The sequence below is a fragment of the Hippichthys cyanospilos genome, chromosome 2 (assembly GCF_059441005.1).
Source record: "Hippichthys cyanospilos isolate Australia breed blue-spotted pipefish chromosome 2, RoL_Hcya_1.0, whole genome shotgun sequence".
NCBI lineage: Eukaryota > Metazoa > Chordata > Actinopteri > Syngnathiformes > Syngnathidae > Hippichthys > Hippichthys cyanospilos.
Genome location: NC_142370.1, coordinates 10,403,787 through 10,428,365, shown reverse-complemented (window position 1 = coordinate 10,428,365; position 24,579 = coordinate 10,403,787). Strand labels below are relative to the sequence as shown.

Below are 24,579 nucleotides of genomic sequence, written 5' to 3'. Positions count from 1 at the left end.
ACTTCCCCGAGCAGATTACATCCCATAATCGAGCAAAAAAAAAAAAAAAAAAAGCAGGCAATAAAAAAGCTACTTAAAGCTGTCTTCAGTTTTAATTTCATAGCGTCTGTCTTAGTCGTATGGATGTCAGTCGTTTGTGTGTTTGTGTGCGCGAGTTATTTTTGTTCAATCAGATTTCACCTTCAATGTGTTGTCATGCAAATGTCAAGTCGTCTATTGCCTTTTAAATATGTTTTGATACATTTTAGGGAGTATTTGAGTATACTTAAGAGTACTGTACAGTATTTGGGTCACTAAGGGTTAATTTATGTTTTAAAGAGTGTTTGAATGATTTTTAGGAAGTATTTCAGTATATTTAAGGGCATTTTAGTAATGAAGAGTTTTTATAGTGTCAATTAGTATATAGATCACTATTAGAAAATATCTGACACCTATGAGTACTATACTATAAAAATGTTGCGCATTAATGGAGTGTTTTGATCCCACATTTTGATATTTTGGTATTTTGATACCTTCCTTGAAAAAGAGTTCTGGGAATTTTCTGGCAATAGCCTATTGGAAGCACATAACACTGAGTTGACATAATTCAACATTTTTTATAATAAGACACTGTACATAAAAAAAAATTAACTTACTGATAACATCTGTGCAAACATCCCAAATTTCCCACAACCACCACTGACAAAAGTGCACATGTGGAAAAGCACCATGTTGCGCATCATCACCACTTACATACTGGGAAGGGGGGACATCAACATGGTCATAATTTACAGACAGGTTTACACACACGGCAAGGCCCAATACAGGTGACAATGACAAACAGAAGCATGCAAACATTGATGGAACGTCTTCGTTCCCTCATACAACAAAACAGTAATCCACTGGCCATATATATTATTGTATATTAACAATCAATATATTACATTTGTTCTCAATATACTCAAAAGTAGCACGCTTGTGGTCTTGCCGCTTGACACTTTCTTGTGGTACTCGGGGTTACGTGACAGTCAGACGTGTTGAAAAACTACCTGCCAACGTTCAGTGACATGCAGTCAAAATATAAACTACTGCTGACAAAAACGGTTTGGTATATTCAGCTTGAGCTTGAAATTTTATGATGAACCTTAAATGCTGTACATGTGTGTTAAATTTCTCTAAGCTTTTTTGGTTGTCATCTTGGTCTTGTAACGGCAAAAAGTGTGTCAAAAACTGTGATGAAAATGATCGTTGGAATGTCTTGACTTGATGCCAACCAGGATATTTATAGCTCCATTCGGATTAAGTCGAACATGTGATAAACATGTCAGATGTTAAATAAAAGAGGAAGTTTTTAAAGTTTAAAAAAAAAATATATATATATATATATATATATATATATATATATATATATATATATATATAGTGTGAAATTAGTGTAATACCGAAACATGATTTTTTTTTTCTCCCCGTAACATATGTGCTTGACTATTTCATTTTGGTTTCCTAGATACTGCTGGGGTCTATTTTGTGGGAGAGACAATCTATCTATATGTTTGAAAAAAATAACACAACAAAAAAGGCCAGATGTTTAAAAAGAGGACATGTATCTATGTACAATGCCAGTGATCAGGACGGGAAGGAAATGTGTTGACTTTTTTCGCCAAATGATTAAGTGAAATTAAACAGATTATCTTTGAAACATTATGCAGTAAAACGTGACATTTATCACATGAAATGAAATATATCACGTTAAAGCATAAAATTTACTACATTAAAATATGAAACCCATAGTATGAAATGATCATGTCACGTAAAGAAAGGTCAAAGATCAAGATGCCAAAATTGAATCGTTTTTGAGACCTCTAGAACCCCTTTACATAGCATAACTATTCTAACAAAGAGATAAGCTACACAGCAGTTTAATAAATCAAATTGAGAAGAAAAAAAATATATGATTTATCAAGAAATATTGGATCCAAACACGTTTTTGGTTTGACTGGTTGTATTAAAGCAAGCTTATAAACGCTAGGGAAACCTAATTGTCGAGAAAACACAAAGAAAGCCATACTTGCCAGCAAAGGGGTGGAGACCTGACAGGGCATCATTGACATTTGTTTTTTGCTACCTTGACACCCAAATTTCCAAAGTCGATACTGATGAAAGTACCCAGTTTTGACTGTGGAAAATTCCGAGACTGCTCAAATTCGTCAGACAGTGACCAAGAAAATGGGAGACTGTGCAGGGACCCACTATTGGTGATGCAGTGTCACGTCTACGCCCCCTTCTGGTAAGTATGGTTGTCCACATGCTGGCCTGACAAATGTTATCCCAGCCCCTCCTGCTTCAATTAAAAAAAAAAAAAAAAAAACTTCTGGCATCACAGCAGTACTCTTTCCCAATAAATAAAGTTTTGTCATATGTTTGCGTTAATAGTTATTGAGTGGGTGTCCTCTTTAGCAAATGTATGCTTAATTTATGTTGCGCAACGTAATGATTTTCCAATTTTGAAAAGGTGTATAGTAACCTTGCGTTGGTCGCGTGGAGTTTTCAAAAATTGAGTGTGGGCTGTTTGTATGCAAAATACATTTATGCTGCTAATTATACAACTGGTTCAATGAGTCAGGAAAGTACAGGAAAGAGAGGTAAAAATTGTAATAGAAATACAAACATTAAAAAAATCGGGGTGTCCAAACACCCTACGGGACCAACGCAGGGTTGAGGATACAATGGTATGGATGTGTGCAATAAATAGTGACATCAGTGTAATAAACAATGACACCAGTGTTATTTGTATAGAACTGCTGTAAATGATAAGGTACAAAAGGTAAAATATTAAAATAATCAGGAGATATTTGCCAATTAGGTGATATATTTGGCTGATGTTCTAAAGATGTTCATTGGTGGATCCTAGAGTGAAGCTAGAAAAACTAAGACAGCCTTGCAGTGCACTTTCGGTTCATCCTGAAATTGCATCCAAAAGCCTATCTGACTTTTTGCAAGTTGTGTATAGTCATAGTAGTCATGTGACTGTGTGAGCAAAAAAAAAAAAAAAAAAAAATGCCCATAAGGAAACTATTGTGGTTGTTTTGGAGGGTAACGTAACCCTTATGCAGTATTTTGATCATTTTCACAGTACAGTATTTTAGCCAAGGGATGGCAAACTCCTGGTACTGTGATAACTAAGTGGTCGTGCCATGTTGACAAAAATCTGGGTAAAATTTCAGCTTTCTCGTGTCTTCTTTCAATGCTTTCACCGTAGAGATCAAAGGATTGGACCGAATACTGCACAAGGTTAAAAAAAAAAGTCTTGATTTGTGACTCTGTTCTGAACATAAAAGCTGTACTAACAAGAATGTGTAAAAGCGACACTGGACGTTTTGGAATGCGCTCATTTGGTGAGGTGTTGCTATCCACAAAATGTCCCCGCTAGGCCGAAGACAAACTCGGCGATACGGCACTGAAAGGTCATCGACGCACAAACATGCAGGAACAACACCAACAGAAGTCCAAGTGGGCCAAGTCCTAGCCGAGACCTCGCTCCTGGCCCTCGGCGTGCCGCCTGCTGGTACGCTTGCGCTGGTCCGGCTGCTGCTTGGGACCCGACCGCTCCCAGTAGGACCGGCAGTACTGGTTGATCAGTCGGATCTCAGGCGGGAAGGGCGTGGACGCGAGGTACGACGGAGGGCGGGCCGGCGGCTCGCGAGTCTCGGGCCGGTCGGCTTCGTCGTCGTCCCGGGCGCTGAGAGCCAGGACGATGTCTCGGTCCAGGATGCGCAGCGCCACGCGGGCCACCGTGTGCTTGAAGTTGTTCTCGGTGGCCAGGCAGTGGTAGAGCCCCGCGTCCGACCCGTTCAGCGACTTGAGGAGGATGCCGTGGTTGGTCTTCAGGACGTCGCCGGCGCGGTTCAGCTGGAGAGCCGAACGGTACCGAAGAAACAATCTGAGACATTTTTCTTCTTCTGCGTGGACGTACGATACCGCGCGACGGAAATCAAACCGGCTTGACTTTTCCCTGCAAGAAGTGAGGCTACTCCCGAAAGAGAAGTTGAAGTGGCTTACCACTTTCCTTTTGCCGTCCCTCTGGAAAAGCCACTTGACGGTAGCCTGCGGCGAGCGAGGCTGACACTCCAAAAATGTGCTGCTGCCTTTCACACCGAACTGCACCGTCTCTCGCAGACGCTTCTCCACTGGAAGCACATACCAAGGGCGGCAATAGAGATCGAGACCTTTGGACACTGACGGATCCTTTTTCAAAGATTGCATTTTAACAAAAAATAAAGATCTCCAATATCAAATTTTGAAATATATGCAATAAAAAGCACTATTCAATGTATCTATTTCTTTTTGAATGTATAAAATCATGAGGCTCTTCTGTTTTATTCCTTTTTTTTCTTCATTTGAACCCGGCCGACTTACAGTTTGGCACCAGTTTATTTGCATAGTAGTTTATATACAGTACGTATTTATTTACTGCAGTGCATTTCAATGGGCATCGACAATTCAGATTTTTGCTGATTACAGACCCATTACTTTCGAATCGCGAATTCTATACTGAAATATTAAAAAGAAAAAGAAATCTGAGCAAATATTTGTTAAAATTTCTATCATATATATATATATATATATATATATATACATACATACATACATACATACATACATACATACATACATACATACACATACACACACACACACACACACACACACACACACAAACTTGCATGAAACTACTTTTGAACTATTTTTCAAACAAATGCAATTAACGTATAATATGGTATGGTTTCGTTGTTTTTAATATTTTGAATTTTTTTAAAAAGGAGGATGATTTGCATCAACCTTTTTCATTTTTCTTTCCAGGTTTCCACATTAAGTGCCAGAGTTTTCTTTAACATATTTTTACATCACTATTTTAATAGGTTGTAGCTTGATAACAGCTTGAGATCAAGGCGTACTGTATAAATGTTGCTTGGTTCCATTTTCCTTCTTTGGCACTTAAAGGGTTAAATTTATGATTGAAGATACTCCCTGGTAATTTGCCAACCAATCGCAAACGTATAAAAATGTTGAACCGTCACCTTGATCCAAATAACAAGGAGAAGGGCGACCGACCTTTGGCGTTGAAGCCTCGGCACTGCCTGAGGGGATCGCCGTGCTTGACGTCCTGCCTTCGGCTCCTCCTGCGACAAAAGCACGAAACCGCCGTTAACGGAGCCGGGGCGATTTGGCCCGCGGTGTTACGGGCACCTTTTGGTGGAAGGCGTGAAGGCCGAACAGCTCTCGCCGTCCCAGGCGCAGTACGGATCTCGGGCCAGGCAACAGTCGGAGCAGGCCCTGCCGTAGACGCCGCAACGGTGCAGCGACACCTGCGTCAATCCCGCGTCCGACGATACGTACAGCTGTTGCTGCAGGACGCAAAGCAAAACAGCCTGGAGGTGAGCGCCGCGGCGTGCGTGAGCAAATGTAAAGCGGCGGCGTGCCGGCTTACTCGTTTAGAAGAGATTTTCATTGTTTTGATAGCAGCTCTGCTCTGTGAACGAGTTAAAAAAATAGCAGTATACCATTGAACGAGACAGTAACGCCATACGCCCGCGACAAAAAGATTAAGGAGCCATACTCGGAAAACTTCCACTTCCTCTAGCGTCAGTTCTTCCATGCTGGTGGGATCTTTGGGCAAAACTATGACTTTCTGGACGGTGCCGCGATCTGTCCGGACAAACCCAAAAACACAGTGTGTACAGTGTAGCTTTAAAGTATGCTCGCTTAAAACCTAAATAAGATGCATTTTGCGGCGCTCTTTAAACTCTTTAAGCAAGATTGAACACAAACGGTGCAGCAACACATTCTTCTTGCTGTACTGATGACCTTAAAAGTTGAGAGCGTCATACGTCTGTCTGTCTTTCTCTGTGCTTTGCCGGTGAAGCCAACACACAACGGCCCATCAGTTGATGCAGTGAGACAATAGATTTTTCCTTGTAATACTATTTTATTGTCATAACTATGTTGTGCTGTTTTTCCTCATGAAAATGCACATCAGAAAAGTTTTTTTTTTTGCTTTCTTCGGGAAACCCGGAAATGAATTTAGTGCCATTCCATCCCCGCGTACGGTAGAAATGAAAAATATAGCAAGCATTGTTTTAAAAAGCAGTCCATTCCATACTCCGTTCCTACTCTTCTATCCAACAGCATGTGGATCGAGCATGCATCAGGGTCTTTTAATTTATTTTGTATTTACATTCTAATGTTTGAAATGTATGTGACCTAAACATTTGGAATAAAGAGATATGTTGCTTACTATTGTCTGTTCAAACGTCAACTATTAATAGAAAACTAAATTTTGAAGGGGCTCCTGGAATGTCTTGTGAATAGCCTCACCTGTGCCCAGAAAGAGCACCTCGTAGCGTCCATCCACAGCGTCCACCTGATCCACCACCAGGGCCGTGAAGCGGTAGTCCACGCCGGTCCTCACCACTAGGGGGCGGCGGTGAATGGGATAAACAGGCCGGAACATGAGCGGGTGGGCCCGGATGAAATTGACAGCCTCGTCCGAGAAGCTCTTGGAGGAGCGGATGCCAGGTGTGAAGGTTCCTCCCGGGCACTGGACGGAAAAGAAGAGGCGGACTTGACTCTTTTTGCCCTCGTGTGCCGGAGAGGGGTCACGAGGGCGGAAACGCACCGTTCCCGGGCGCGGGTACGGAATCTTGCCGTTGTACTCGGTCCACTGGTAGTTGTGGCCGTGCTTGTGGGCGAAGGGGCCGTTGAAGACGTTGCGGATGTCGGCCATGGAGTAGACGCAGACGGCCGAGCCCTTGAACACTGACCTGGAACAAACACATTGTATTTGAAATTTTGAAAAACCTGCCCGTAAACTGCAGGTTGTAACATCAGATTTTTAGGCAGAAAGATGGTACATTTAAAACTTGTTTTTTTTTTTTTCAAACTCCCTGGTTATAGCAACATTATGCCTTCAACACAGACTGAACATACTGAAATTGGAAATATGAATATATTGCACTGGATTGTAAGGCGCAGGGTTCAGAGTGTGAGAAAAAAATAACGGTTGATAAAACAAAATTTACTGTATTTTTGATGTTTAGTTTTGTTTAAGTGAAAGTGATGAGCTAGACAATAAAAATTTGGTACGTGAAATTTGATCAAAATGGTGAAATTATAGGTAATTGCAAACATTTTTTTTGTTTGTTTTGCCATTATATAGAAAAAAGGATGTTAAAACACTTATAATGTGTATGAGATAAACAGTTTAAAGTTGGAAAAAAATTGAATATAGAAATAGGCCTATAGGAAAAGGATTAAAATGATTAAACTTTTTGGTGAAATTTTGAAAAAAAAAATTGTAGCTGACTTCAAAGTTGGGATAATAGAAATTAGTCAGAGTAGAAGTAATTTGATGTGGAATGATGAGCGTGTCAGAGGAAATGAATGGGTATTTTATAAGGGCACAAGAATATTTGGACAAGTGAATTTTTGGAATGGGGGAAAAAAAAAAATCCAGAAGGTGTATATTGTTGGAATGGTATGATGTTGGAAAGGTGAAAATTTCAAGAAGTTGAAGCATGAAAAACAGTAGGAATTGTGGGAATATTAAAACATGATCACAAAGTGAAGTGACTGACCTGAACATATAGATGGCAACAATTTTTTCAATTCCCCTTTGGTAATGAATGTGCATTTTCAAAACTTTCAATGTTAGACACGCGAAAAATAAGAGCGGGAATTTTCAGCATACGTTGAAGTTGGAATGGTTTGAATTGGTCAACAAATATAATCATGTATAAAACAACATATGGCAGAATAAAATGATTTGAAAATAGTACAAATACAAGTGGAATAATGTGTGCAATTTTATTATGATTGACTGAACTTGGAGTTAAGGTTGCGCGATTCAGAAATTCAAAGTCAAATCAGGTACAAGGACGGCAGCTGGGAGAAAGTCAACATCAGAAAAGAGGTTGCTCACCCCGCCGTCGTGAAGAGCGCAAACACCGTGGGGTTCCTTTCGTCTTGCGTCGGCTGAATGAACACGTCACCTGCGGAGCCCGGCCGGCGCAAAACAATAAGGGGGAGAAGTTGGCGTCAAAATGCAATTTGCGGCGGCCGCCTCACGTAATTCATCAAATCGCGTCTCCACTCCATCGTCGCCGATCACCGAGCAGATAAGACGTGCTTTGAGGAACGTTGTCCAGCGGTTCACCAGAGATTTCTGGCCCCCTTCGTCATTCTAGACACAAAAGAAAATGAGGTCGTGCGTCATTGTGGCCTCTCACGGATTTCAATTTACATGAAGAGCATTTAAATCATTCAATGCCAGGGAAGTATTTTTACGTTTCTTTTTTGATTTTTTTTTACATATTTAAGTATTTAAGGACATACATTTCATGACACTTAAGTATTAAATCGGTGCGTATCTGGGATTGAATGCCTGAACTCTAAAAAAACTGGAAAATACGTCCATGGCATTGAATGAGTTGGGGGAAAATCAACACTCCCATAAATTGTTTACAATAATATGTTTCAGCCCAAATAGTCTAATCATGTTATTCTGATTGTTGTATTTGAAGAATGAGAATTAAGCAGCGAAATCTATTTTGTAGCTACAACTCAAGAGAGCTAGTATCAACTGAAATGGAGGATGTAGCTTTGTACGTATTTATACTGGTAACTCACCAGACATACTCTGCCCACCCTGGCCAAGACATTGGGACTCGAGTCTAAGCTCTTCTCACGGAAAAAGAAGTAGAGCTTGTCGTCGTTGCTCTCCGCGCTGTCAGGGATCTGCTGGATCTGGACAAACACCGGTTCTGGAGGGCAATTAAAAACCAAAAAAAAAAAAAAAAAAGAAGGAGAATCAGATAAGCAGGGTGATGACGGAGGCAAGTGCCTGATGAGTAACAAGACAGGAAGCCCAACCTGTAATCGCCACACACCCTCCATTACTCACCATTGAGCCACCTGGAATCGTACTGCTCCGTCCGGATGGCGCCTCTCCCGCCCATGGTCCTAAAAAGAGCTGCATCTGTGCTCATGAAGTCAATATGCACACCTGCATACAGGTTACCATCTAAAGCGGGGAACATTTACAACAGCAAACATTTAACCAAAACACATTCTTTGTTTTTATTTAGTCGTTAATCACAGAAGGATCTTACGAATGAGAACCGCAACGTTGTCCTCTTTGGGATCATAGGAACATTTTCCTTTCCCGGAGTCCACGTAGCCGGGGACCAGTCGAAACAGGTAGTCCTGCGGAGACGGGCAAAAAATAGATCGCTTGAACGTCACGAGGGAGCGCGGGAGAATCATAAACAAATCAGTGGCCCGGTTTGTACTCCTGAAATATTTAACAGGACAATGCTTCAGGCTCCGCAGCGCCAAGATGTTATCCACGAGTGGCGCTCGAGGGGGCGTCAACGTGTTCACCTCTGCCCTCCAGCCTCGGTTGATGAATGTGCAGATGGGTTGGTAAGCCCCCGTTCCACAGGTGTACAGGTGGGTGCGGTTCCACGGCTCGATCAAGCGCACAAAGTTGGCGCATTCGCCCTGGGTCGGGAAGAATTTCGACACGTACGTTTTTACGCGCCGGCCAGTTTGAAAGCATAGAATGAAAACACGACCGCACCTGTCTTCCCTTTCCTGTCATCTGGCATTCCCCTTTCCTCTTGGCAGATGCTGGCCAATGGATCTGGTTACAACACAGATGATTTTATTAGCAGAGTATGTATCGAAAATGTTCATTTATTTAGCAATGAAAAAAAATGAACTTACAACTAAATTGTATCTATTGTACTGTATGTCAAGTCACAGTCAATACTGGAAGAGGTGGGTAGGGTAAAAAAAAAATTTTTTTTACAAAGAGGGGAACTCATTTTAAATCTACCAGAACGACTTTCAGTTTAAACTTTAATGAGGCAACAAAATAAGAAAATGTGTTTTTGATAGCAACATCTGCTTTCAGTTTTTCCACATTGCGGACTGAATTGTTCGTCATTCATTTGTAGTCTTTTAATTCTGAGTATATCACTGCAGTCAGGCCAAAACCTCACATACCACACAGGGTAAGTCACATTTTGGTGAATTTCATATTTTCTAGGAATGTTCAATAGCGTTTTTTTTACCAACCGATACCAGTGTGAGCATTCAACTCCTGGGTAGCCACCAATACACAGTACCCGAGATCTTTTAACTCATTCAAGCTACTCTACTAAGTCCTATCTGGATCAAGACATCCTGGGTTTGCCAATGATGTTTCATGCAATTGATTGGGATGCAAATAAATTTGCTTCTTTTGCGGGGACAAAATTAGAACACAACACACACAGTGCAATATGTTTTCAAAGCTTCCAACTTTGGCCAGTTTTAGGTGTTTGTGCTATTTTTACAAAACACTGATCCTTCTAATGTATTGAAATTTGCCATGCCATGCAAAGCTAATAGTTGAACAACCTGGCCATTTTTGGGACAATTTAAGACTGACATGTACCCATAACAATTTGATCTTAAACAGTCCTAAGCATTGTAGGCTCTTTAAACATGATCTATTTAAGTTTTTAAATCAGATGTGCCTGGAACTATTACACACTTCACTGGCATTACACTGCTGCCGCCCCCTGAAAATAGTTTATTTTACATGTTTCAATTTAGTCAGTGTAAAGCTGGCCACATGCAGTACTGTACAATTTTACAACTTGTTTCCCAAGTTATTTTTCACATACTATCGCATTAACAATTTTAAGAAAATAACAGTGCTCACTGAATCGGCAGTACTAGACAAGCAAAGAAATGTAAAAATGTCTATATCTAGTAGTTCCATATTTTCTTAAATCAGACATAAACTTTGATTATGTTTTCCTTTTCCATTCAAAAGTCCTTTACGCTGGTTCAGGCATACTTTGCTGAAAAAATATTTCATTGGGGGTGTATCATTGGAGAGAAGTTGAAAGCCACCGGGTTATAACACTGTGACTAACTAACACTGTTAGCCTGCAAATGATCTAATTCAATATGTGTTAGCAATTAGCTAAAGGTCATTAAGGCTAAGTTAGGACATTGTTTTCAATGCACAATGTTTAATTGTCTTTGTTTACATTTAGTGACAATATAAAAGGTATTGGCATCTGTGTCTCAGAGTACTAATGCTCAAATGCAAAACTAAACATACAAAACTCAATCAATCCATTGAGTCTGCAAGTGCGTGTGTGCGCATGCATACTATTAGCGGCTCCTTGTTGACGTTGTGCATATCCAGTGCCACCAGGTACTCCCTGCTGCCCAGGTACAAGCGCCCCTGGTCCTGATCCATCAAGAGGATTCGGTAGTCGCTGGTGTTGAAGGAGAAACTGAAGGGTCGCGCAGCCCGAGTGTCCATCAGTTCTGTGAAACAAATGATGCCGTTATTGCTTCTATTTCGTTATTGACCATGAAATTAAAATCCAGGTCACCACAGCTGTGAACCGTGATCTTATTTTAACCCTTCAAATACGGTAGCATTACTTTTAATATCAAGCAATTAGTAAAGAAATATCATGAGAAATCCCGTCTCGTGGGATTTGTGTCTTGTCCATTGTGCTGATGCTCATCACAAGCATCAACGTGATCTTATAGTGTTATTTTAATAGCGTTAAGCAAAGTTGCTCAACATATTCCTAATGGCTGCAACATGTTTCAAGACAGGCTTGGACAGAAGCACATCCCTTGAAACAACAGCCTTCTTTCTCACTTGTTCTTTGGAAAATACATGCAAGTGATTAAATATAACTCAACTTGGAGCATTTTAAGAAACATATTTGCTTTTAGAACATTAAAATTTCATGTGTTCTGGCTGTGTGATTGAGCTGAAGAACTACATACCCACTGGATTTAGGCGAAGAAAAAAAAAAAAGCAAGTCACTTAAGGAACGCTGGTCAGCGCGGCAAATTCTTAAGATTGGGATTGTGCTCAGCCGAGCGGAACCTGTTAAGACACGCTACTGGAAAATGTATTCAGCATTTTTCTTTCTTCTCCTGAAAGCTCTGATTGAACCATTTTCATCTGCTGTGAGGGAAATGCACCCTGTCACACCATCAGATTTGGTTGCATGCCTCCATTCGCCAATTCACTGTTACCTTTGAAGTGCAATTTGAACAGAAACCATCCAGTACCATATGGTACTTGTAAGTACAGCAAGGTTGGACCTTCCTGAGTTGTGAGAAGACAATATAGAAATGTTGTGTGAGGATAATAGGCCGTGATTTTCCCTAATATGTCTGGGAGATTTTGTTATGGTCTAATGAAACAGCTTTGAGGCCATAATTCCAAAAGGTATGTCTGGCGCAAACACAGCAAGTCTCACCCCTTAAAGGACACCATTTCAACATAGAAACATGACGGTGGCCGCATCAAGAAGAGGTGTTGTTTTTCTTCAGCTGAAACTAAGGCCTAAGTCAAGTATTGTGAACAGAAAGCAGTAAAATTCCAGGAAAAGCCAACTAGAAGATCGGAGCATTATTTGGAGTTAATCAGAGTCCTTTTAATGTTTGCGGGTCTATATGTGCTGTCTGCCATTTACATAAGTTTGAATCAAGAATTGTTCATTTGAACAGCCACATCACACGTTTTAGGGGATTGGGCATATTTGTGCAACACACTTTGGAAAAATAAATAAATGAAGTTGATCTATTTTTTTCATATCATAACAACCTGACATATGAACGGGTGTGTGTAGACTTTATAGTCTGTGTCGCCGCTTGTTCTTGCTTTTGTAATTGCTGCCTGGTGAATCACTTATGCTTTTCTTTCAAATTGAGAGAACATTAATTGTAACATGAAGCACCTTATTGCTAAATTGACTTCTTGTGGCTCCTTTGTAAAATCTTGTATGCATGTATTATGTTCAGTTTCTTACAGATGAGTATTGTCATTAGCGACACAAGTTTTCGGCAGATGAGTCAGAGAAAAAAAGTCATGCTACATGATCTAGTATCTTCTAGAGTTGCTAAATAAAATTTGCCTTGAGATACCATTACAAATTTGGACCCAAAGTTTAATATCCTCCTGAAGGCCAACCTATTAATTCTTGTCCACTATTGTGAACCTTATTTTTTTTAGATCTATCTTTTGACACAATCAGTGTTTCCATTGATGTCTCACGTGTTTAGATGGGATGAAATCAATTTAGGAAGATATTTTACTGTTCATTATATAAAAAGAGGACCACTTTTGAAGATATGAGATATTTTTCGGCTTAATTCATCCTTGGAGAAGACAATCTGAAAAGTTGGCTCGTCGACTAGTTGATTTCCCCTTGACCCCGCCCGCATCTGTGGTCTGTGTTTAAAATGCCCACCGTATGTGCGCAGCATAATCGTTCAAGACAGCAGGCTTATGTCACGACAAATGTTCAGAAATGAGCCTCAGAAGCGAGCTTGCGGGGATTGCAGACAACGTGCAATCTATATTTACATCAAAGAGGCCGCCATCTTCCTTCACGGGGGTCAACGTTTAACAGGATGTAGACAAGGTGCCACCAAAATAGACCGTGCAATCGGATCTCCGGGATGCCTTTTTTGAGGTGGGCCGAGGTAAACACAGGATGAACGGACGACGTGGATTCATTCAAGGGCCTCAATGCGGGAACGCCACTCCCCTACATGTCTCCCGAAATAGCTAACAATGTCCTGCCATCATCGGGTAAACATCCAGAGAAGCCCCGACAGCATTCTGACACGGATAGGGAAACACTGGGAAGGACACACCATTCACGTATGACGCTACAACTGGGTCAGGCCGAGTTCTTGGATTACAGAGGACGGCCGCTAATGATGCATTCGGACGCGACAATTTCACTTCCATTACGCGGCGCGTTTTGCTGTCCGGCAATGGCGGCTTGACTCCAGCCGGCCTGCCTCCCCGTTCAAACACGCATGAGAAGGAACAATACAGGATCTCGGGCCTTTAGGCAAAAGGAGTCACATGAGCCCTTGTCGGCCTCCTCCGCGGGCGCCTCCCGGGACAAAGGGGCTCACTGTGGCAAACAATGAACAATAAATCCTCGGAGTCGCAGAAAACATTTGGACTCGATCCAACTTTGCGCCTTTTTTGCTTGGTATTAGAGGGAAGGGTCAGTGTGATTTGGGAATGCGACTACCAAAGCAGCAAGCTAATAAGTGAACACCTCTCAGCTGTTGTGGACGTGCCCTAGTGTGTTAGGCGGGGCTGGACTTACATCAGGCCAATGCAGGCAAATGCCTGCGGGCGCACAAGGGGCTCTTAAGAATAGATGACTGACCTTTGCTTCCATTTAAAGCAATTACTATTGCTTGAGTCTCAATGAAAGTGATTGAATGCGTAACTCTTGTGCAGGATTTTGATCATTTTTGGGTCATTTTCTTCCACATCATCAGCCAAAGGGTGGCGCACTCCTTGGAGTGCGAGGGTAGGCAACCCCGAACGTAGAGAGCCGCATACCTGCATGTTTTTGATGTCTCACACCTGCCATTTGAACTTTGACGTGTTGTCACCATCTGGGTGAAATTTCAGCTCCCTAATGTTTTCTTTCAAAGCTTTCCCTTTGATGCGAATTGCCTTTAATGTAAAGACTAAAAATTGTCAAAATACTCCACAAGGGGCAGTATTTTGACCATTTTCAGGTCATTTTCTTCCACATCATTCTCACAAGATTTTAGGCAAGGGATGGGACACTCCTAGAAGTGTGATAACTAAGTGGTCATGCCATGTTGAACTTTGACATGTTGTCACCACCTGGGTGAAATTTCACCTCCTTGGTGTCTCCTTTCAATGCTTTACTTTTGATGTGAAAAGCCTTGAAATTCACAAGTGACCAAAGCATTTAAATAAAATACTGCACAAGGGTTAAATCTTCAATTTTCAAACACTTCGATGACAATTTAAACTTTTTCGCTCCCGGGAAATGAAAGTCGAGACCTTGAGTAAGTTCTTTTTGTCTAGATCCAAAAATTGGGCAATTTATATATTTGTCAATAACTCAAAACAATATACTGTATGGGAAAATACTGTATATCATGGTTTACAGATTTTTTTTCCTCTCTTTTCTACATGATTATTATGACCAATTACCTCTGAATCTCCATAATTTGTGGGCCGGCCTAGTCTCTCTAATCCGCAAAAAGTATGGCACCACTGTACATGGATATGGAAATCCCCAGGACTTGGTCTGCCTTGGGCCCACAAATGTCAAAGTTCAACCCCATTTTGTGAGAAACGCACTTAAGAGCACACCTAAGGATTTTCAAGTTCAACTGAAAACACACAGGCATGCACATATAAGCTATTTACTGAGAAGTAATTAGCTTAGGAGGTCAAAACAATAGACTCGAGCATGCAGACAAGCATTTTGCGTCTAATCAAAGAAGGTGAACTCAAAACAAGCCTCCACCTGCTTATTCGTCAAACTCTTCCAACAAATTCTGCATTTAGACATATATCATCAAGACGTTACCACATGAGACAAAAACACCGTAAAGGCTGAAGAATGTCATAAATGCCATTTCTGTACATGTATTCTGTATTTATGAAGTGGTGTGACGTGGTGTCAAGATGAATTAGAAACATGTTGGCGTAATGCCAAAAAAATGCTACTACATTTTTTTTTATCCTAGCTGTGCTCATCAAGCGCCTCAAGGTGTTAACCACAAATCAAGTGGATGGCGCACACTGGCTTGTATTAAGCGGAATTGTGTTTCTCAGTGTTGTCACGGCAACATCACATCACCTGTTCTTGTGGTCAACAATGTTAATGGACCAGCCAGGGCACATCTTTGTGGGGCAGTAATACTACCAGAGTTTTTTTGTCATCTGTGACTCCTTGACATTTGACTCCAACCACAATTGGACTCGCAAACTATTTTTGTTGACGCGATCCAAGTCCGACTGTTGTCATGAAACGACAAAAAAGTCATTTGTGCACAGTTACATGCAATCCTGTTGTCGCATCTCCTCACAATTACGCTGCTGTTGGAATGTGTAGGGATGTATTTTGTAGCTCCTGCGGAAAATGTTAAGGTGCGAATGCGTTCACTTTTTCACTAACTTGACTCGCTGCTCATTCGGAAAGTGCCTCATAGCTAAACATTGACCGGAAAAAAAAAAAAACAAAAACACTCACCTTTCAGGGAAATGTGCCAATTTTAACCCAATATAATGTGACCTATGGAACAAGCATCTCTGTCTCTGTCTGCCTTCTCTCGCTTTCTTTATCTCTCTCTCTCTCACTCTTCCCCCATCGATCCCTCTCTCTCTCCCCCTCACTCTCTCTTGCCCCCCCCCCCCTTCCCATCTCTCCAATCACTTTATTCACCTCTGTCAATATGTACCTACCTACCCATCTACCGCTTTCTATAAAGATATACAAGATAGATAAATACATTTCAATAGGTGTCATCCAATTATGGATTTTCCTAATTTGAATGCTTGGACTGTCCAAGATTTGACTTAAAAAAAAAAATTGAATACTGGCAGAGACCCATTTTATTGACACACATTATTTACTCTATTGCCTTCGTTACACTGTTTTTTGCCTTTTGATTTTGTGTTTGGAAAAAAAAGCTATATACTTGTCATGCACAATATTAAATAAAAAGAATCTGCGCACACAGTTAATAAGCCAAGGGTTCTAAAGCATCAAAGAAAAGTGTTTAGCATATTTTATCTAAATTTGTGGTTCAAAAATCTTTTTTTTTTTTTTTTTTTTGGGTTATAAGGCTTACTCATGATCTCATCTGTACTTGGACATGATCATGGACTCGGACAGTGTGGACTTGAACTGGACTTGACCATTTTGACTTGACTTAGACCTTTATGACTTAAACTTGACTGGAACTTGATAAATGGGGACTTGACAACAGCCTCAATCGTGTTAAGCTAGCAAAAGCACTGGGAGTCACAAAGTAACTCACTAAAAAAAACACAAAAAAATACTATGCTTAAAACCCTAATTTAAAACCCTAACCATGGCTTGAACCCATAATCATGTATTTAAGACAATTTTAAAAAGTCATAACCACAGGGGATGTTTGTTGACAGATCAGTGGTGGCACATCATTTTAATGTTTATGTGTGTGTGATGCTCTGTGTTGAGATGATTGGAGCAGATCACACACACAATAGAACCAAAGCTGTTCAATGCCAAATTCTTTATCTTCATGTGTGGGCTCCGTCATGGATAAACAAAATCTTTCCAGATTGTACTGGTCTCTGATATCGCTGGGCAGAGTCGTCACGCCGGACGTCAGAGCACTCAAGTGATAAGTGTGTGAAGTGCGTGTGAGTTTCAGGGTGTGGACTGGCTCCGTTTTCACCAAGTAGAAAAACACACGTAATATCCACCTTTTGTTTCCACTCTTGCAGCCTACTGACATGTGGCAGGAAAAGCGCTCTTTATATACTGTACGCATGAAGAGGAAGCCGAGCTTGACGCGCGCAGGTCCGTGCAAGTGCAAAAAAAAAAAAAAGAAGCCAGAGGATTCCGGCTCACCTTTGAAGGAGAGGCGAACCCGTGGCGCCGACTGCTGCAGGCTCAGTCCTCTGTAAACACACAAGGCCACCAGCAGGAGTTGGGCTCCAGATGTTGTCATGGTAACAGGCATACAGGTAGCCCACGCAGATCTAAATCTGGACAAAAAAAAAAATTGCTGATTATTATAGCATGCCCCATGAGGAATAAGAGACAGAAAAAGACGCGCGCACTCTCTTTGAAGCCTCTGATCACAAGTTTGGCCTGCAGCCGTCCAATAAGGCAAGACGCACAGTGCAGTCCAAATCTTCACACCTGCGCTGGAAAATATGACAGCCCCATTATTTATTTAAAGAGTAAATGTAAGACGGTGTGTGTCAAGACTGCAAAATCGGGTCTACACGCACAGATTGGTGTAAAGTGTTCATTCGGCAGCGTGCAGCTTTGCCTTGAGATACACGGGCTCGATGATTTGTGGGAACGCACTTGCAACGCTAAATATTGCAACTCAAACTGTAGAAATGACATTCATCAAGGATCGCGCCTCAAGGGCGTGGCCAGGGGTGGCCCTTGAATTTGCTGTTTGTATAGCTTTTCGTACTTTTCCTCAGTAGTTGTTTTATTTACAGTATGTGCACAGATTCTGAAAAGCCGAATACAGTTTATTTAGTGTTTCTATGCTTATAAATGTGCTCTATTTTGTAAGTGTAAAGTTATGGTTGCTTGTGAAAAGGAACCCGTCTTGCAAGGGACCTAATTGACTGCAGCTTTGTGTCCTTAGCTAAGCACAGCCTGTATGTGTGTATATTGTTCTGTGTGATAGGTTCAGTCAACATAGGTTAACCCTCTCCAGGCAGGTGTTGCAAATTTGCAACAATAATATGAGCATCCCCTAGGTATTCCACATTAATATTGTTTGAGGCATTTTTTTTAGATGTTTTGAAAAAAAAAAGAGAAACTTAATTTGAGCCTGAAAAGGTTAATGGGGTTTATCCATTGTGCATAATTGAAATAAATAGCGACAAGATTTAGACCATTTTTCATTACAGACAGTTGGAGGTGCTGTATTTACCATTGTCTGTAGCTATAACAGACATGGCAGCCTCAGGAGGAGTGCCACCTTCCATGTAATATAATTTAATGATAACTACACCTATGATTATAGTTAAAACATACTGTTGGTCATTAAGAACACATTTATTTGCAAGTTTTTGAAATTTTGAATCAATTAATTTATTTCTTTTTAAAGAAAAACGGTCTAAATCTTTCATATTGTCACTTTAAGATATGGTAGTTATCAGCAGCTTAGAAACCTTAGCATTGCGAGCTTAGTGTGCTGTTGATTATGTAACAAATGTGCAGCACTGTATTTTGTTGTAGTCTATTTTACAAGAGTATTTCAGGAGGGTTTTTTTTTTTTTTTACACTTTTGTATTATATTTTTTGTATTATATATTTATATTTTGGAGTTGATGTGAATGCAAATGCTAATTTCATCAACAGGTGTTATTGCAGGAATTATTTTTCTGTCTTGGAAGGAAGGCATGTTTACATATGCCTTATCCATTACAAAACTAAAAATGTAACTGTACTGTTATTAGTCTGTGCACATTAGACCAAACATTAGATATAACATAATAAATCAGAGAATATCATTAGACATTTTTTAAGCATTTCTGATTATTTTCTAATGTCCAGTTTACAACGCAATATAGCAACATTCTGAAATTATGGCTTCTGATTTTGCAGGTCCATTCCAAGGTTTTAGTAGGCCTCCTTAGCCCACTTGTATAAAAATTACTAGAGGTGCCAAAGCCTGACAAAAAAAGCAGTTCATAATAATGCACTTTTGAAAAACATAGTATTAAGTACAGCAGCAACTGATGATTGTTTGAATTATAATAGGATGCGGTCATTTTCATCTTTTTTTGCTGAGGATAACAACAACAGTAAATGCTTGTGTGTGGAAGTATTTTGTATATTAAAATTGTGACTAAAAACCCATGCCACCAATTTTTATATTGTATTAAATAACAATATAAGTAGTCATATTATAGAAATACATATATACCTATATAGTACATAATATATTTTCCTGATGCAATGTCCACTGCAAAGGAATACGTTCCAAGGAGGATATACGAATAACATTATAAAAAGCATACAATGATAACTTAACAGAATTAAACTGTGTCTGTGTCATGACTTTATGCTTCTAAGCCCAATGAAATTATGCTGCTCCTTATGATGTACCCTTCGTGAGCACTAGGGGCAGCATAATTGACATACAAAATAATTATGAGCAAAAAAAAAAAAAGTTGAAATTAAATTTTAAGATGCAGTAATACAATAATTTTGGTTCGGATAAAGGATATGCTTTCATTATATAGACTGTCTACATGTGTTGCTCCATGTTTGTGTTCAGATATTTATTGATCAAATGCAGGCAATGCTTGTGTCTATTAATTTCCATTTTATTAACATTAAGCTAGCAAAAGCCACCGCGTGCATTTCTTTCATTTTTTTGTATCCTCACCCGCAAACTTCAACCGACTGTAAGGTGACTCATTAACGCAGCGACTCATCAGCACAGACGGCTGCGAGCTGACGCGACACAGAGGTGACAGTTCGCAGACGCGGGAAGCCCCCGCACCTACTTTTTCTCACACTTTGGTACTGCTGAAACGTGGACCTTAACTCAAGCATTCATTATGCAGCTGCACTTTGCGGGAGAGGATCCCATCTAAATTATGAATACTAAAAGCTGACTCCATTAAATTGTCTCCCTGTTTGCTGGGCCGATAAGCCATCCCGGGGGCATCTCTCGCTCGCTTTCGCTATATCCATGGGGCTCGGACCCGCCGAGCGCCACTTTTAGCAAACGTTTTACGTCAATTAGTATCTGATAAATACAATTCAAACAGTCGACACAAGTCTCATCTGTTGACGGTGGTCAGGCACCAAACCCCCACAAAAACAGGAACAATATGTGAGTAAATGACAATACTCTATAAATTGTAAGTGCCATACCAGAATATGTGAATAGAATTTACTTAAAAATCATAGTTTACAATATGACACCAACAGGTGATTTGATAATGCGGTAAAAAAAAAAAAACACCAGAAATGCTCATATTATGGTGTATGTCACCTATTTACAAAATGTAAACATACAAATTACTACTTTCTAATTAGATATTTTTTTAAATTCTCGTTCAATGATATGCAATGACAAAGTCTTTTGGTAGCGTAGCCATTTTCTATTTCAGTCAAAAGGACAAAAAATCATGTTAAATGTTTTGAATTTAAGGGTGACAGTATGTTATTTGTATTAGGAGTGACAGTATGTTATTTGTAGTTGATAAAATAAAATAAAATGTTTAATTTTACTTAATCATAATAAGTCAAATCTTCTATCCCAATTGAAATGAATGGAAATGCCATTAATCTGTTCTAGCCTTTTTCCAAAACATTGTGATATGTGGTTTGCAATAACTAATCAATCAACAACTGATTATTGTACTAATCGACAACTATATTGACTATCAATTCATTGTTTTAACTTCAATTTTTCCAAATCTCTGATTCCAGCCTTTTATCAGTAAATATTCTCCCAATTCTGAAGTCCTCCACGAAAGCAGATTGATTGGTTCACAGTTTTTGATACAAAGACATTTTCTGCGGTTTTAGCGTATTTTGTTGTTGCTGAATTCAAAATGACTTTTTTTTTTTCAAAATGGTTCTAATGTTTTTATATGCGTTTTAAAAGGGCTGATACTGATTGATACTGGTGTTCAGTATTTATTTTTGATGCAATATCATGAAAATTTCTGAAAATTCGGCAAAATTAGCAAGAAGCAAATTTGTTTTGTTTTTTTAATTTAAAAACAGATGACACCAAAGCACCACTTATTACAGTATTAGTTCATTAGGCAAATTGCTTAAAAATCAGTAACTGAAAAAAACAGACCCAATTCAAAGAACCTGATGTCAATATCAGATTCAGCAGCCCAAAACTATAAAGAAAACATAAAAAAAATGGAAAAATGTATCTATTGATTGTTTTAGACCTGTTGTCTTTGTGTGAACATGGCATTTTCTGTGCTATCAGTTTGAAATAATTCGCCTGATTTTGTAAAGGGGTGGGAGTGAATTTGATCAAATTCAATTATTTAAGTCATTTCTCTCGCTAAACGGGGGTGTAATGGCGCAAAAAAACGAGCGACTGCGTAATCCTGACTGGATAAATGAACCTGAATCCCAATTAGCTTCATGTCGCTAACTAATGCTAGGCAAATTCTGGAAATTAAGTCATACCTGAGGTATTTGGGCAACAAAACTGTGACGAAAAATGAGGGCAGTGTTACAAAGTGGTCCTGATAGGATTAATTGCTTACAATTAATATCCTAAAATACTTTATGGCACTGTCGTGAAGGTCGCAACGCGTTGCAATGGCGTACGGCATAGGCGTACGACAGGGCTCATTAAACTGTTGCTGTGATTAAACCGGTCCTTAAAAAAAACATTCTTCCTGTTAAAATGCTCAGTGGCGCCAGTTGATTGAAACGGCTGCTGTAAAAAAAAAAAAAAAAAAAAAACTTCACCTCGAAAAGATGATCGACCTTTAGAGCTGAAATTTACGGGTGGTACCAACATAAAGGTACGAATTTACTTGAGTTCGGCTTTGACTGCTTGATCGACTACGGCTAAAACTCATGACTGAATGTTCTGAGCTCCTGCTCCCATACTTTTGTCGCATGGAGCACGTTCTAATAATAATACTCCAGGCAATGAAGTGACGTCAAAAACACAATACTTGTCACTTGAAAATAATCGCCACTTCAAAGGGACCTCCAAGAAATACATCTATAAATAAAACTATGTCATGGTGCATCGTACGTCTATAGTTTATCAAAAATATCTTTAAATGGACAAACACAGTTTTTGATTTGAGAGCACCTCATGGAGAGCGAGAAAAAAAAATCCAATGTGGTGTGAGTGCGTTTGCTGTGGTTTTGACAGCTGGGTGTTAACTACAGGACAGATTGAGACCAACTCTCATAATAATAACCCATCGTGAGGTTTGGAGTCCCAATCAAATAATTAGAGGACGAGCTCTCGCCGCACATGGGTGCAGTCTACCTGTCAAGTCAAACTATCCACAAATAGGAAACCGATCGAGCAAAAAAAAAAAAAAACTGTTTACCCGCACACACAGAGTAACCAGACGCTGGTTAAAAGTTAACCCCCTCCCCTTAAAAAAAAATAAAAATAAAAGTCTTACCTTTGATGTCTACGATGCACAAAGTTGTCAAGACAACATTCCCCTATGCGTCGTTTCAAGGCGAAACAAAAAGAAAAACCACACCGCGAGGGAAAATAATCCGTTTTTTTTATGATTATTCTCCGCCAAACAAAAGTAGAAATGATCAAACGGTCGCTGTTTGGCGACTTTTGATCCAGGTTAGATGATTCAAATCCTTAAGGCAAACTTTAGGGAGGCATCCGCATGAATGATGTGACTCCGTGCGTGAGAAACAATTCAGTGAGTGGAAATGAAGCAACCAGGTGCAGGTGTTGGTCTTGAAGTGTGTGCGTTGAGTCCCGCTGCCCTCTCCCTTCTGTCGAGTTCGCTCCCAGCCTCAGCTTCAGCCTCCCCTTTCGCGGTGGACCCAACCTCCCGGTGCAGCATATGGGTCGGATTAACCCCGTACGTTCCTGCTTCCTGCTGCTGCTGCTGCTGCTGCTGCTGCACTTGAACGCGCCAGTGGTCACGCAAAAATACAAAATGTCACCTCAACGCTTGTCTATCGGAAAAGTTAATAATTTAGAGGGCCGTTGTTTAATATTCATGCATGGCATTTTCTGAGTAGTCACCATTACGTGTACAAGTCAGGTCGGGCAAATGAAAAAGAATTCCCGGGATTCCATAGTGACTGGCTCCTGTGTGCTTGACAACGGTGACAAAAGAAGAGGGCGGATGGCTGGGGTGAAGGCTGGGTGTCCATTCTGACTGAAAAGCGGGCGTTATGCATTCTCAAGCTTTAGGGCTCATTTGTAGACCAAAACAGTGGAGAGAGGGCTAGAACAGGAATAGCAGTATGCGCTCCCTCTTACGTGTTCCAGTTAAGAGGTTTGCAAATGGAGATGTTTGAAGGACCGCCTGGTTGATGTTGGTGCACAACATGATATATGATAGGTAGTTTGAGGTAACAATAAAACCTTGATACCTTTATACACAATATTTCTGCCGAAGAAGACATCTTTAAAAAAAAATCAAATATATTTAAATTTCAGTTGCAATATCAAATGCATACAAATGTAAATATAAAATCTATAAGCATTTAATAATGTTTGTCAATATTAAGAATGGGCATGTACACTTGCCTTATGCAGTTATTTTCATTAAAATTTAATGAAAAATGCAATAATGGAATATAATGGCCTTTTAAAAACGGGTCATTGTTTTGGGTGGGGGGTGAATTTTGTGTATCAAAAATACTAGTAATATCGGTACCTGGTATCTGTGTTGAGTACTGTACTCATACTGATATTGGTCAACTCTCCTTAATATACTGTACGTAATACACAACAACATATTAAGGCAAAGATTAAATAATCAGTAAAATTCAGGATGTTTGGAAATCAACAATGACTGTGAATTTTATGATCACGATGGCATGAATTACACTGAAAAAAATGTTTGGCCAGACCCGAGATTCGAACTCAGAACTACAGTACAGCGATGCAGAGATGCTAACTTCCACCTCCTTTAAAAAAAAAAAAAATAAATAAAAAAAAGGTAGCATGGCTTTTTGTGTGAGGCTTTGGCACAGTGAGGCATACAGAAAAAAAAGAATAAATATGAGGCAATGAGGTGTGTCTGTGTGGAAAAAGTCAATAAGGCAAGGGGTACTTCCTGCAGACAAAAAAAGAAAAAAAAACTTTGACTGTAACTTTTGAATTCACACCCCTTAATGATCTTGCATGATTTGCACACCGAGTATGCTTGTCTCCTGATGGCTCCCAACCACACGTGACCTACAAGCAGGCAGTCAAGACGGGGCCAGGATCTTTGCTTCACCCCTGTAGGAGGCAATGTTGCTTTCGCAG

General features: G+C 40.0%; 1 protein-coding gene across 2 annotated transcripts; it reads right to left on the bottom strand.

Moving 5' to 3' along the window:
* Window positions 1-576: 576 nt before the first annotated feature.
* LOC148427209 (semaphorin-3F-like) lies at window positions 577-23,068 on the bottom strand. 2 transcript variants are annotated; one of them, XM_088407357.1, is made up of 19 exons: window positions 22,751-23,068; window positions 17,699-17,780; window positions 17,487-17,623; window positions 11,207-11,367; window positions 9,617-9,679; window positions 9,418-9,537; window positions 9,147-9,240; window positions 8,939-9,058; window positions 8,665-8,798; window positions 8,104-8,218; window positions 7,958-8,027; window positions 6,656-6,800; window positions 6,355-6,577; window positions 5,597-5,685; window positions 5,468-5,509; window positions 5,227-5,384; window positions 5,092-5,159; window positions 4,039-4,166; window positions 577-3,888 (listed from the first exon to the last, which is right to left on the bottom strand). In XM_088407357.1, exons 3-19 carry the CDS (start codon window positions 17,596-17,598, stop codon window positions 3,502-3,504), a joined length of 2,229 nt encoding a protein of 742 aa, XP_088263483.1. In that variant the 5' UTR covers window positions 17,599-17,623; window positions 17,699-17,780; window positions 22,751-23,068; the 3' UTR covers window positions 577-3,501. The 2 variants fall into 2 exon arrangements, with proteins under 2 accessions (XP_088263483.1, XP_088263484.1); XM_088407358.1 differs by having other exon boundaries at window positions 17,699-17,785; window positions 22,751-22,919.
* Window positions 23,069-24,579: the final 1,511 nt, after the last annotated feature.